At 38.6% G+C, this 15799-nt stretch overlaps 1 protein-coding gene across 5 annotated transcripts in view; it reads right to left on the bottom strand.

Moving 5' to 3' along the window:
* RASGRP3 (RAS guanyl releasing protein 3) overlaps nt 1–15799 on the bottom strand; it is a 77753-nt gene that overhangs the window by 38685 nt on the left and 23269 nt on the right. The window contains exons 1-2 of one of the 5 annotated variants that reach the window (XM_081945266.1): nt 8452–8900; nt 1045–1225 (exon numbers count right to left, since the gene is read on the bottom strand). In XM_081945266.1, coding sequence (XP_081801392.1) covers nt 1045–1114 — 70 coding nt within the window. In that variant the 5' untranslated portion in view covers nt 1115–1225; nt 8452–8900. The other 4 variants (XM_081945267.1, XM_081945269.1, XM_081945268.1 and 1 more) reach the window with 4 other exon arrangements.

Genomic DNA, 15799 nt, shown 5'->3' with positions numbered 1-15799 from the left:
AAACAAAGTTTTATGTTGTGGAATGAAATGAATTTATCAGAGAAATCCATTCGTTTGACATACACTATTAGAGAGTAAAAATGTGGGTACACCAGGCAATTCTCTAGGATACATTTCCCAAATCTGATACCTGCTCGATGTATTGGACTTCAATTTCCTTAAACAGTCTTTCCAATGTATGGTCAGACTGTATCAAATTTGCAAACTTATTTTACAGATATTGTCCTAGTGATGCAATAGCAATAACACTTAGACTTATATAGGACCCCATAGTGCTTTATAGCACTTTCTGAGTGGTTTACAACATCAGCATATTGCCCCCAACAGTCTGGGTCCTCATTCTACTGACCTTGAAAAGATGGAAACTTACATCAACCTTGAGCCCGATCAGGGTTGAACTCCAGGTTGTGGGTAGATTTTGCCTGCAGTACTGCATTTTAATCCCTACTTTACCAGTGCCATTTTGTCTTATATTCCAGCCTATTTATGTACTATTTCTTAGAACTGGCTGATGAACTAGATATATCAATACAAATTTCTGTATAAGAAACTGACTTGAATTTATGATGAACATAGTTTTTACCCAGTGTGCTTGGCTGATGAAGTACATCAGGTACACTTCAAGAATGGCCAACTTAGCAATTCTTTTTTATTACCATAATTTTGTCCCGTGACAACCAAAATATGGACCAATTTTTCACATATGATTGTATTTAGCCAGGTGCAAGCAGCATTTTATTAAAACGTTCTATTAATTTTAATTTGTCAGTACTGCAATGGAATGCTTTAAATTGGCCAGTCTCAAATAGTTCATAATTTCAGCTTATAGGGAAAGTTCTAAAAACTTTGAAACTAACAACCCTGAATTAAAATAATATTAAGATAAAATATAACTCTACTAAATCTATTAGTCCAAATACTATGAATCCAAGCCACTATGAATGAAAGGCCAGGCAACAAGTAGGGTTAATACACAGCACACAGTAAATTACTGGTAAGAGGAAAGTGTTTAGATGAGTTAAAATATATATTTAAGATTTGTACCAAACATTTTAATGCAGGTATGTAGTAGTTCATCAAGTGTTGCAGCTTTTCCAAGTGTGTTGGACTCCATCGTCCTTTGACCCTTGTCAAAAAAATGGCCACACTTTCACCACAGCAACGAAAAGCAGGAAGGGCCCCATTCAATAACTGTAAGTTGCATTCTCTGTGACACTTGAAAAAACTGTGGAAAGATGATGAGAAACAAGCTGTTTACGTCAGGGTTTATAATTCAGTTCATCTTTGTAGAAAGTTAATAGAACTGTCCAGATTCCAAAAAGATGTTGCAGAGCACATGGTAGTTTGAATGTAGGTCATCTCTCCAAGTCCAAGCAGCTGTGCCTTTTCTTTCCCAGGACAGCAACAGCATAAGATGCAGCTGCTTTAAAGAGTAACAGACAGCTGCTATGTTTATTTTCCTAGCACCATTTGGGTATTAAACCTGAACGCTGCATAGTGGCATCTCAGAAACAGTTTGTGCAGAGCTTTTATAAATGAGAATAGGTTGGGCAACAACTGCAAAAGAAAGCAGCTCTACCTTCCTGATGGATGGTTTGCCACAACTTTAGAATGATCGTTATTCACAACTGTTAATGAAAGTACAATAAATGTTATTTATCTTAATTGTAAGCTGCTTTGTGAATATAATTTGACTCAGCAAGATATAACTGTTATACAAAAATAATAATAGTTCCTCTAATTTGTTCAGGCAAAGAAATGGCTGAAATACAAGTACTAACAAAAAAAAGTATTTCTCCTTGCTGTCTCTAAATTTAAAACCCAAATAGTCAATTTAAGTTTGAGAGCGCAATCACTGTATTTGTTCATCTGAAATATTTATATTCTATTGAAAAAAGTTTGTAAACAGTTTAATTATTATAAAGAGAAATCAAGTGAAGTATTGTAAATAATAGCAAACCCAGCAGTAGATGTTTCATCAGTAGAAGATGAAACATCAGATATGAATAAGACAAAATAGCAATAGCACTTAGACTTATATATTGCTTTAGAGCTCTCTCTAAGCGGTTTACAGAGTCAACATATTGCTCCCAACAGTCTGGGTCCTCATTTTACAGAGCTCAGAAGGATGGAGTCAACCTTGAGCCGCTCAGGATCGAACTCCTGGCAGTCAGCAGAGTTAGCTGCAATATTGCATTCTAACCACTGCACCACTACAGCTCTTATAACATATAACTGTTGCAATTGCTATTAAAATCTCAGTGTCTCTTTAGAAAAGAAATTGGTAAAGACAAAAAGCACCTATCAATAAAAAACAGGGAAAAAAACCCTAAGATAACCATGTTTATGAAGAATAGAGCTATTACATTGATTTAGGTTTAATGTTTCCATTCAATCAGGATTCTTCATCAGATCAGGAGAAACCAAGCCCCTCCCTCAAAAGAGGTTACAATATGAAACAGGGATCAAGCTACATTGACCAACTCTGTGCTATATTTAGTGTCTGATCAACAATTTCAATAAATGACATAAGTCTTAATTTATTTACCCAAGCCATTTTTGGAGGGAATATTCACTATGGACTTAGTTCTTTCATTATAGTGTAGCCTCATAAAGGCACCAGTATATGATGATCACATTAGTTTTTCTTTAGCACAATTGTGCTTTTTCCATAAGTGAAAACTTACATTATAAATGTAAAGATGAAGTGAGGAAAGCTAAGGCTCACAATGAAGAAAGGCTTGCCACAAAAGTAAAAATTAACGAAAAAAGCTTCTTCCAACATGTTAAAAACAAGAAAAAAGTTAAGGAAACAATTGGTCCATTGCTAGGAGAAAGTGGCAAGAAGGTGACAAGCAACAGGGAGAAAGCAGAACTATTTAACTCATGTTTTGCTTCTGTCTTTACACAAAGGGATAAAACAGTCCAACCTATCAAAAGCAGCACCACAAAAATCAGATTAGGAACACAAATTGAAATAGGGAAGAAAATGGTAAGTGAGCACCTAGATGAGTTCAAATCACCAGGACCGGATGGACTACACCCCAGGGTTCTGAAGGAACTAGCCGACGAGATCTCAGAACCACTGAATAATATCTTTCAGAGATCCTGGAACACTGGGGAACTACCAGAGGACTGGAAAAGAGCTGATGTAGTTTCCATCTTCAAAAAGGGGAAAAAATAGATCCAGGAAACTATAGACCTATCAGCCTGACCTCAATACCAGGAAAGATTCTGGGAAAAAATAATCAAGCAACGAATTTGCGAACACCTAGAAGCAAACAAAGTAATAGCCAAAAGCCAACATGGATTTGTCAAAAACAGATCATGCCAGACTAATCTTATTGCATTCTTTGATAATGTGACAAAATTAGTGGACCAGAGGAATGCCGTTGATATAGTTTACTTGGACTTCAGTAAGGCTTTTGATAAGGTAGACCATAACCTACTACTAGATAAAGTAGAAGAATGTGGGTTAGACAGCATCACCACCAGATGGATTCGTAACTGGCTGACCAACCGCACTCAACGTGTAGTCCTCAATGGAACTGCATCTACATGGAGGGAAGTATGCAGTGGAGTAGGCTCTGTTTTAGGCCCAGTACTCTTCAACATCTTCATCAATGATTTGGATGAGGGAATAAATGGGGAACTCATCAAATTTGCAGATGACACCAAGTTGGCAGGAATAGCCAACACTCCAGAAGATAGGCTTAAGATACAGAAGGATCTTGACAAACTTGAACATTGGGCACTATCTAATAAAATGAAATTCAATGGTGAAAAGAGTAAGGTTCTACATTTAGGCAACAAAAAGGGAATGCACAGGTACAGTATAGATGATACCTTGCTCAGTAGTAGTAACTGTGAAAGGGATCTTGGAGTCCTAGTGGACAACCATTTAAATATGAGCCAGCAGTGTGCAGCAGCTGCCAAAAAAGCCAACACAGTTCTAGGCTGCATCAACAGAGGGATAGAATCAAGATCACGTGAAGTGTTAATACCACTTTATAATGCCTTGGTAAGGCCACACTTGGAATACTGCATTCAGTTCTGGTCGCCACGATGTAAAAAAGATGTGGAGACTCTAGAAAGAGTGCAGAGAAGAGCAACAAAGATGATTAGGGGACTGGAGACTAAAACATATGAAGAACGGTTGCAGGAACTGGGTATGTTTAGCTTAAGAGAAAGAAGGACTAGGGGAGACATGATAGCATTGTTCCAATATCTCAGGGGTTGCCACAAGGAAGAGGGAGTCAAACTGTTCTCCAAGGCACCTGAGGGTAGAACAAGAAGCAATGGGTGGAAACTAATCAAGGAGAGAAGTAACTTAGAACTGAGGAAAAATTTCCTGACAGTTAGAACAATTAATCAGTGGAACAGCTTGCCTCCAGAAGTTGTGAATGCCCCAACACTGGAAGTCTTTAAGAAGATGTTGGATAGCTATTTGTCTGAAACGGTATAGGGTATCCTGCCTAGGCAGGGGGTTGGACTAGAAGACCTCCAAGGTCCCTTCCAACTCTACTATTGTATTGTATTATAAAGATTCTGTTCTGTTCAAAATTTGTATTTGTTGTTATTTGTATCTGTTTAATATGCCAGTTCAGGAAACCCTATGTAGTATATTATAGGATCTCTCCTCATTTTATCCATCTAGCCACAATCTTCCCTTCCAGTGAATTCCATGAGTGATAAGGGACATAATTCTGGGTCTTCTCACAACCAAGTTCAACTCTTAACTATTGCAACCCATGTAATAGCCATAGATTATCATCCTCAATCGGGCACCTTCCCAGTCAATGTAGCCCTGCAGAGTGCATTGTAATTCAACATGTTTTAATGTAATTAGAATGGGAAGGTTACTGTTGCAAATAAGATTCATCGGCAATACACATGATTGTCATAATGCAAAATTGGAATTGAATTCACTTTAGATTTCAGACAAGGCTCTCTTCGAACCACATATTTGAAGAGATAAACACAACTTATTTCCTGCACCAACTTTAAGCAACTATACCATCTAAACAGGAGTGCTTACTTTTTCTTCTGTCAAAGAGGCTTTTTACAATTTCTACATTTCCATAAACCAGGCCAAAGATAAAGATATTGCCTCTCAGAGGAAAAGCTGGTAACTTCACAGCCAGTAAGATTTAGGAATTAAGTTGAATATTTGAACATCAGAATTTTGAAGGTTTGGGCTATATTATGAAGTCCCAAATCCTTGTGTATACTGGGACTTTCTTTGAGACATAACCTGGGAGCAATATCTTTACTGTACATGCAATGCTTTGCTTGTGTTCTAAACTCTGTAGTTTAGAAAGATCATGCCTTCACTTTTATTTGACCTCCCTGCTAGTATTTTGTTTCTAGTGTTTTCTTCCCACTAAAATTCACCTGTTCAATTACAGCAATTACATTAACACCTTCCATGTGAATGGAAAATCCATTAATTTTGTTTGGGAACTCCTAAATGTGATTTCACACATTCCTGACCCCTGCTGCTATCTTTTGTTCACACACCGTGTGTCTCTCTCTCATAGAATTCCACATCAATTAACCCACAGGTTTACTAAGGGGAGTATACTATATGCTAAAAAATACAATTTCACTGGCATGAACAGAGAAAATAAGAGGCAATATAGAGTCCTATGTTTTTTTGTTAAAGACTGAATCTTTTCCTGAATCTTGTCTGTGTTTCAACTCTCATTGGCCAAAAGGAGAGAGATCAATGATCAGGGTATTAACTTTGAATTAGAAATTAGAAAAAAAACCTCACTGTTTTTCTCTGGGAAAATCCAATAAACTCTGTTCCTTATTTTCCTTCCATAATAGTTTAGAAGTAGGCTATCTGGTACTGAATATTCTTTTCCCCTCCCAAACCACAACAAAGGCCTTGGGGGAAAAGTTGTAAATGTGAAAGATCTACTTTGGGCATCTCTTTCGCAAAAAGGATTGTAAAATGCATGACTGCTTTTCTGTTCCCTTTAAAAGTAATCTGGATTAAGATCCTGGTACAAGGAGGGAAGATTAACCTTTTTCATTTCCCCCAATTTTCTAGTGAAAACTATTCCCTTGAAGTATCTTTTTATGTATACATGTGTTTCCCCTAATCCAGGCAATCAGTACTTCTGAGGACCAATTTTCATGATAAAAGGGAGAAAGATTTAAAACCCTTATCTAGCGCAATGATAATCCTAATTCAGAATGCCCAATTATTAGGTGGACAGGCAGAAAGTTTTAACATTTAAAATTTGGTGGATTGCTAGCTCTAGACATAGAATGGTTGCTGTATTGCTACTATTGCAATAGAACAGAGAAACATTAGCTGCTGAAAACAAGAAAAAGACAAGTAATTTTTGAAAGGTTTTGAATTAATGCAGGAAAATTGTGAGACTATATCACTTATCTCATGGAAAGAAACAGAATGCAATCAGGTTTCCATACAGCAATGGAAATTCCCATGCACACAATCAAGTACTAGCATTTAAATGATGGACAATATAATTCCTTCAGTTAACTGGGAGATCTAGATTATTTATTTTATTTGTATTCAGCCTTTATTATTTTTACAAATAACCCAAAACAGCAAACCTATTCAACACACCTTCCTGGTCCTATTTTCCCCACAGCAACAACCCTCCCGGGTGAGTTCAATGGAGCGATAACACTGGCTTAAGGCCACCCAACAGGCTCTCATGGCTAAAGCCGAATCAGAACTCATAGTCTCTCGCTTTTAAGTTGATGCCTAAACCACTAGTCCAGGGGTCGGCAACCTTAAACACTCAAAGAGCCACAAAGGTCCTAACCGGAAGCCCCCCATTCAATTCTGGAGCTGACCAGAAGTCCGGTTCCCCCACCATAGAATCTTCTCCTAGTGCGGCATCCTTTTTCTTCTACCTGTCCTAACCGAAAGTCCTATCAATTATGGAGCTGACCGGTGATAGGGAGCCGCAGCAGAGGGATGAAAGAACCACCTGCGGCTCCAGAGCTGTGGGTTGCTGACCCCTGCGCTAGTCCAAACTACACCTATCAATCTTAGCCACTTATACTTAATAATCATAACTGTGGATTCCTTTAGGTTGCCATGACTTCTGTTGTAAAATCAAAACAAATGTCATTCCTGTTCTTCCCTTTTCCAGCATGACATTTCACACTTTGCTTTCACTTTTCCACTCCTAAAATAGTAGTCCAATCAAAATTGTCAACATGGACAAGCCAGGAAATCATCTAAGCCTCTATAGCTTGCAGTATCATTATGACTACAGAAATTTAAAGTACTTTGCATTCACTCTTCTGCCATGTGTAAAAAAAGATATTTATTTTAAAGCAAAAATGTAGGCACAGAGACAAGTTCAAATGCCACTAGTGATCATAAAATGCAAAGAAGACTTATCACAGGTAGGAATTAAAGTTCCTGTCTCAACTAGCAGTAATCCTGGTAGGGTGGCTTATTTGTCACATCACCTTCAACTGACCGTTTCAGCCTCTATAATTCTGGCTCCAAGGGCAACCTTGAATTGTTTCATTGAGTTAAAAAAGAACATCAAGACCCAAAGTGCAGCCAGGGAGCGTCCTATTTCTCACAGTGGCCAATCAGAGATTCCTAGAAGCTGACAACAGCCCTAAAGGCAATCAGCTTTCCTCCTCCCCTCAGACTTTTAAGTAATTTATGCACATAGCAAGACAACAGAGTCCTTATCAAGAACTAAAGCAAATCCCAACAGCTAGTAGCAATTAAGGGACTCCTTGTCCTGCCACAAGGAGTTCTCTCCTGGCAATCCCAATAACTATGCAGACAGGAACAATATTTTTGGAAGTCTTGTCTGGCACCGTGATACATGATAGTATTCGTCTGCTGCATTTTTATTAGCCCAAAGTCAGCAATGTGTTTTCCCCAGATAGCTGCCACTGAAAAGTGCTGAGCTCTCTTCTAAATTGCCGTAGAAGAAGTCTCACTGTTATACAAGGCGCTTGACATCGTGAGCCTCTTCGTGACATTGTAAGGAAACAATAGCCGGCACAACATAAGCAGGACCGCATTCTTGTACCTTGTTTTGGGGGAGGAAGAATTGTACAAGCTACAGCTTCTCCGGCAAACAGCAACACTACAACAGCAGCTGCAGCTGTGAGTATTCGCTCTTTAAAATAACAGCATCCCCCATTCTAAACCGCACATGGCAAGCCAAGCCGAATACCCTTGAAAAGCAATTACAACGCTGTAGTTTAAGCTAGCTAGCTTTATTTATTTTTCTTTCCCTGAAGCAAAAACCCCCAGGTCCTAGTTTATTAGTTAGTTAAAAGATAAGTTTGTGGAACTACGGTAAATCCATGAGATAGCAATCTAGATTTCAACTTTTACGAAAGCAGCTACAAGAGAAAAAGTAGTATTCCTGGCTTTAAAAAAAATGCAAACACATTCCCAACCCAAGGACAACAGGGAAAATCACTTACTGTACTCAGTTTTGCAGAGGTATTCAACACAAACATCTCCCTTCTTTGTCCAGCTGCCAAGTGTGAAAGCAAAAATGAGCAGCTGTTTCCTTCAAGCTGGGGCTGTGTCTCTTACTTAACTTAGTCACATGCACCCTTTGATAAATCTCTTGGTTGTGCCAAGAGGTCAGACTCCAACAATCACTCTCCTACCCCCATTTAAACAACAAACCGCTTTCTTTTCTTAACATCAATCTTAGCAAAAGCCATGTGAGCAGAACCTGTGCAACCCCTCAGAATTATAATTCCAACGCAGCCTTTCCAAACCATAAACGTAAACTATAAATGTAAAATAGATAAGGCTCCTTATCTAAAGGTAGGACCAACTACGATAGAAAATAATAAAAAAACACATTGCATTGTAGCTTAACCTGCACATTTTGCTTTTCTATCTGATATTACAGTAATCCTGCATCATTGGCTCAGTTTGTGGACAGGTTTCACCAAGACCTTACTAATTACATAATTTCTGACTTTTGGGGGGGGGGGATTTCTTTAAGCAAGGCTCTTTTTATGGGCCAAGGAGCACCTTCATTATAATGCATTTTAGTTTAGTTTGTTTTTAACAGCTAAAATTAAAACATATTGTCATTTAGCACAAAACGTACATATTTAAATACACTATAAAAAAAAATCAGCCTCCCACAATTTCTTCAAACTTTCTACCCTAGCAAAACACAAATTTGGGATCATCCCATTATTGGTGATATCACTGTCAATCTCTTTCCTGGCAGGACACTGATTTTAAAAAGAAAGTTTTAAAAATCAGTGTGGCCTTAGCTGTAAAAATGCTCCCTCCCTCCTTCTTCAGTCCCCTGAGGCATTACGCACGGTCACTCATGCGCTGGTGACGTCCCGCCTGGAGTACTGCAACGCTCTCTACATGGGGCTGCCCTTGGGACGCGCCCGGAGACTGCAGTTGGTTCAGAACGCAGCCGCGCGGGCTGTGATGGGGAGTACGAGGTACTCCCACGTAACACCTCTCCTGCGCGAGCTGCACTGGCTACCTGTGGTTTTTCGGGTGCGTTTCAAGGTGCTGATTACCATCTTTAAAGCGCTCCATGGCACGGGACCTAGTTACTTGCGGGATCGCATCCTCCCACATACATCCCTGTGGCCAATTCGCTCACACAGGGAGGGACTTCTCCTGGTGCCGTCCACTAGGCAATGCCAACGGGCGACACCAAGGAGTAGGGCCTTCTCTGTGATGGGCCCAACCCTCTGGAATGACCTCCCCCCCGACATTAGAACCACTTCTGACCTCCGCTCCTTCCGGCAAAAATTGAAGACTCACCTGTTCCGATTAGCAGGCCTGGCATAATTACAACTGTCCCTCCTGACAAATGTATTATTATCTGGTTATTTTAGGGTTTTTTAATCTGTTGTGTCTGTTTTAGGGATTTTAAAAAAAATTATATTTATTTAGCTTTGTACAGTTCTTTTAATTGCATTTTAACCTCCTCCAAACTGTACATATTTAATTTTTTATTGTATTTTTGTGATATTCTCTATGGACTGTACACCGCCCCGAGTCCCTTCTGGGAGAGGGGGCGGTCTAGAAGCACAAATAAATTGAAATTGAATTGAATTAGAAATTGGACTCCTACAGGATTTTATATAGTTGTGACAGAGGTGGAATTCAGCCAGTTCTGACAGGTTCTGGAGAACTTTCTGAATAAATTTTGAGAGTGGGGAGAGAATGGGGATTTTGCAGTATCCTTCCCCTGCCATGCCCACAAAGCCATGCCCACCACAAGGGTAATTTTTTTTGAATCCCACCACTGGTTCTGACTAGGTCTGGAGAACTGGTAGCAGAAATTTTGAGTAGTTCGGAGAACCGGTAAATACCACCTTTCACTGCCCTCCCTCCCGTCTATTCTCTGCCTCCCAAGTCCCAGCTGATTGGGAGGGAATGGGGATTTTGCAGTATCCTTCCCCTGAAGTGCAGTGGGAATGGAGATTTTACAGTATCCATTCCCTGCCATGCCCACCAAGCCCTGCTACGCCCATGAAGCCATGCCACGCCCATGAAGCCATGCCACGCCCACCAAGCCACACCACGCCCACAGAACCGGTAGTAAAAAAAATGTGAATCCCACCATTGGTCGTGCACTTGGACTGGAATTTTAAAAAGAGCACTTTTAATTCTGGGTGGTGTGCTTTAGGTATTCATTGAAATGTTCTTTCGTGGAACATGCAAATTTTGTACAGGTTGATTTTCCTCTAATTAAAGTTAGTTTTCCATTATTACTGGAACGCTTGTTTTTGCATGTATAATATAGTAAGATGTTTTATCCTTTCAATTCTGTCTTAAAAAGAAAGTGGGAGTCTGGGAAAAAGCCAGTTAATTTCACTGATACAATTCATAGATTAAATGGCAGGTGATTAATTGAGTAAATATTCCAAAATCCTCTGAGGATTAAAAAGGTTCCCCCCACCCACTCATTAGAAAACCCGTAAGAAAGGAGGTCAAAATGAAAGAAAGAATGATGACCATGAGCTTTTTTTTTTGTAGCTGATTGTACTTCCAACTGAAAAACAACTACAATCTCTGATTCAGGCTTGATGTGACAATTTTGCACGTTCTCTACTTCTTATGGAAGGTGATGGAGAATCAATTACAAATGTGTTATCTGGATCCACTTCATTTAGGCTTCAGACCTGGCCATGGGGTAGAACTAGCACTGATTGCTCTGGTACATGATTTTTACTGGGACTTAGATGAGAGAATGCAGCCTTTGTGGTCCTTTTAGACTTTCAAGTGGTCCTTTTTAGTCCTTTTAGATTTCTCAATGCTGTTCAGTGCTATCAACAATGATATCCTACTATATGTTATAAGAGACAGAATTATTATTGGCCAGTAAATAACACGGCTTTCTTGTTGTTTCTTCCCCTACTGCCCTTCACTTACAGTAGGCACATATGGATGAAATGTTCAGAGTTTTTTTTTACAGAAACCAATAGATCGTGGTACAGAAAGAGATAAAATATTGGAAGCTCTATTCTGCCCCAGCTATTTATTTGGCTACAACTCACCCCACCACATATCTTTCTGCCTCACCACTATACTCTTACTGCCTCCAAGCCTAGTCCCATTAGAAGCCAGAAGAGTGTAGGGTCACCATGTCTGAGCTACAACAATCCAAGGGCATCATTTGACAACTAAGGGTTTCAGAACACCCGAGCCTTTGCTGCCATCCAATGGTTGATTGGAGTTTTGCAATCCAGGATGGAGCCCTGCATCAGAGATAATGAAAGCAGAGCAAAAGTTGAGTCCTAGAGACTGGAGGTACATGGAGAGCAGATGTTAAAACAATCCAGTCTATCCAGCATCATTCTGGACATCTGAGCACTGTATTTGGTAACTGAGCAGTGTGGTATGATACCCATAATAGACTTTACTTTACTTTACTTTTATTTGCGCTTATAGACCGCCCCCTCTCCCAAAAGGGACTCGGGGTGGTGTACAGTCCATACAGAAAATACATCACATGAATAATTAAATAATTAAATTGTTAAATTGTTAAATAGATAGATATGGAGGAGGTTAAAAAAGAACTGTACGTCTAAGTAAAGTATCTAAAACATTGTTTTAAAAAAACCCCTAAAAAATCCCATAAGTTAAGTTTAAAAACAGTTGCCCTAAAATACCAGTTAAAAATATATATCTGCCAGGAGGTAGAAGTTATGCATGTGCCAGGCCAGCTAATCGGAACTGTTAATGACTGGACTCATTTCATCTATTCATCTATACAGATAGTCGTCGATTTACAAAAGTTCATTTAATGACCATTCAAAGTTACGACGGCACTGAAAAAAGTGACTTATGACCATTTTTCACACTTATGACCACTGCAGCATCCCCATAGTTATGTGATCAGAATTCAGATGTTGGTTTCATATTTATGATGGTTGCAGTGTCCTGGGGTCATATAATCCCCTGTTGTGACTTCTGGCAAGCAAAGTCAGATTCACTTAAAAACGGTGTTACTAATTTAACAGCTGCAGGAATTTACTTAACAGTTGTGGCAAGAAAAGTGGGCAAAACTCACTTCACAAATTTCTCGTTTAGCAACATAAATTTTGGGCTCAATTGTGGTTGTATGTTGAGGAGTACCTGCAATAATAAAGGAAAACTGTTGTAAAACTGTCTTAGAGTTCTTGAAATCTGTTGAATGGAAAGCAGAGCTTAGGAATAGATGACAAAAAAAGATACATAAGCTTCCCCTATATTTATCATGTCAGAAATAGACACTTCCCTCAATGCCAGCTGAATAAGGCTTCTCCAACACACAGGTAAGAAAAATGGAATATTTCTTCTGAATTAAATGGTGTAAAAAAACGTAAGGAAAAAAGGAACAAAGATTGCAACTATATTTACAGGTTAGAAAAGTTAAAGAAGCTCAGAAGGCTACAGTATAAATAGATAGTGTTTGTTTATACTTTATAGAATTCTATCCTTTGCATAGAAAATATGGTAGATGTTTATTTAATTTCTGTACCCAACTGGCTCTTGTACATAACAATCTTCTTAACACCTATGCTGATCTATCCAAACATGTTCATATTATATTTAAAATGTACTATTTTGAGCCCCGGGGAACTGCCATTTTTGAATCGTTTCACTTCCTGATTAGGAGTGAGAAAAGATAGCCTTTTTCCAGAGTACTCACAGAAAAATCTGCATTTTGAATTTGGAGCCTTTACAGATCTGATATTCAGAGGGGAAAAACGTCTTCAGCATTTTGGTTTTCATTTCCTTTTTCCTTTCTGAAATCTGCTTTATGTATTGTGGTTTTAAAATGTGCTATTATTTTATTCATTATATTTGTTAGATTTGCTTACTTTCTGCCAGAAGTATGGAAACCCAGGTTACTTTTATTAAATGAACAAATATCGAAAATAAGTAAGATAGTTTTCCCAATGACTTTGATATGATAAAAAGGGATCCATGTTTTGCACACACACACACACACACACACACACACACACACACACACACACATATATATATATATATATATAATATGGTACCTATATTAAAGTTTGCAAACAGAATAGGTGAGAAGCTAGTTGGCATCATAATGCATCATAGGAACTGTTACCACCATTGCCTCATGAATCAGTCTGAAATCTTAGTGAAAACATGAACAAATCCATGAAGTTTTCTTGGTAATATTATCAGAAGTGCCTTGCCATTGCTTTCCTTTTAGGGATGAGAGAGAGTGATTGTCCCATAATCACCCAACTATCTTTGTTCCTAACATAGGACCAGAACTCAGTTTCCCACCTTCTAGACTACTATATGAAATTGATCTTCTATATAACAATGCCACCAGGAGCTGCAGTGGCACAGTGGCTAGAGTGCAGGCTACTTCTACTGACTGCTGACTGCCTGCAATTTGTCAGTTCAAATCTCACCAGGCTCAAAGTTGACTCAGCCTTCCATCCTTCCAAGGTCAGTAAAATGAGGACCCAGATTGTTGGAGGAAATATGCTTACTCTGTAAACAGAGAGGGCTGTAAAGCACTGTAAAGTGATATATAGATCTAAGTGCTATTGCTATCACATAATTTAACAGTACTTTTTGATTGGCAGAGTCCCTACAAATGGCCCTCAATCTCTTAATCTGGTCTTGCCCAAATCAGTAGTATTTGGTACTTTGAGTTTATACTTCCAAATCTAAAAAATGTCAGGGTACTTCAGAAAGCTTGTCTTCAGGCTAACAATAAAAATAATGGAATTTATTTCTCTACTAGTAGTAGTCTTCTTCAGAAGTAATTGTGGCTTTGTTAATGAACAAATTTCTTCCTGAAAAATGTATGTACTTGATAAATCGCACCCACCCATCTCTCCCCTCCGGCTGAACATTTACCATGATGACTTCTTAGGACATTTTATTTTATTCTTCTTCAAAAATTGCAAATGACACATAGGTAATGATAGAAAACACCTGAAAATCATCAGTTGGACAATGCCTTTATCAAGATCAACATGCATGCCACAAAATACAGGCTTTCAAGTTTTCCCTCAGGCCTGAAGATAAAAAAGCAAGAAGAAAAGAAGGAAGGAAGGAAGGAAGGGGAAAACAATCTTGAAGTAGAAAATTAGGTTTCATTTCTACAATTATAAATTTTGCAGTTAAGCTGAATTTTGAAAATGCTAGATGCCATAAGAATCAGATTTACCCTGAAATTCTTTTTTTTTTCTCCAGAGGATCCAGGATGCAGAGTATTTTTGCATTTTTTAAAGGCAAAATGAACATCTGTAACACTTATAGACACACAACTTCTGCTCATGTCCATTGTTAGCCACAGTCTCACTGAAGATGCTAAGAACTCTCCGGTGGATTGGTGAAAAAAAGTGTCCCATCCATCATTTCCCCAAGCTAAGAGGAATTGGAGAGGCAAAGCAACAATGTGGGATGAAGGCAGAAAAAGCTAGGATTACCTTTATAGAGGATTATCTTCTATATGTAAGACTTTGAAGAGCTACGTAACCTTTTAAACATTAAGTTCCACCAGTAGGAAGAACAGCAGAGGTAAGTCAGGCAGAACTCAAGCATTTCTCTGATCCTCTGGTCACAGTTTTCATTGCTTTAGTAAGGTGTATTGCTTTTCTATTTATAGACATTACTCCCAGGTACAAGGCTACCAGATCTGGGCCACAAAGATAGCAGCAAATAGTTGCCATTTCCTGGTGGTCATCCAAATGTTTGTAGCCTTGATTATGCAGCTTAGATTTATACACATAAGTGAATAGATACACCTATGATATATGCCCGTATCACTTTTGTTTCCCTGTTTTAGACATGACTGCCTTGATGCAAAATGACAACACAGAAAGGCAAAAGAATAATGAAAGAAATCGAGATCCAAAAGATCCATTTTCATGAAAATGGAGATGTCAGGTAGAGGGAGAAATTCTTCACAATAGCTGAGTATTTGGAGTATCAAGATCTATTGAGAAATAAAGTATAGACATAGGGTGGGTGGAAAAATGCTTTTTTTGTGATACAAAAGGAGTAAGGAATCATTAAAAAATTGAACATTTTATAAACTGAATGTTGAGGTCCTGGAACTATTTTGGCTATGGACTTTATGGACAGAAGTCATAGAGCCTATTACAACTTTGATTGGGCCTAAGTGAGTGGATCTGCTAGCTAGAGATGATACGAAGTGGCTCCAGCAAATCTGAAAAGTCTTCAGTCAGGGAAGGCTGATATTTGGGGGAAAGCATCATATCTTGATGAATTAATACAAGGAGCCAATGAAATCTCAAAACCTTCTGGACCTGCTGTTAAATAGCA

Source organism: Natrix helvetica (genome assembly GCF_964273705.1).
Source record: "Natrix helvetica genome assembly, chromosome: 2".
NCBI classification, from domain to species: domain Eukaryota; kingdom Metazoa; phylum Chordata; class Lepidosauria; order Squamata; family Natricidae; genus Natrix; species Natrix helvetica.
The sequence above is the reverse complement of the archived record's forward strand: the minus strand, read 5'-3'. Positions and strand labels throughout refer to the sequence as shown.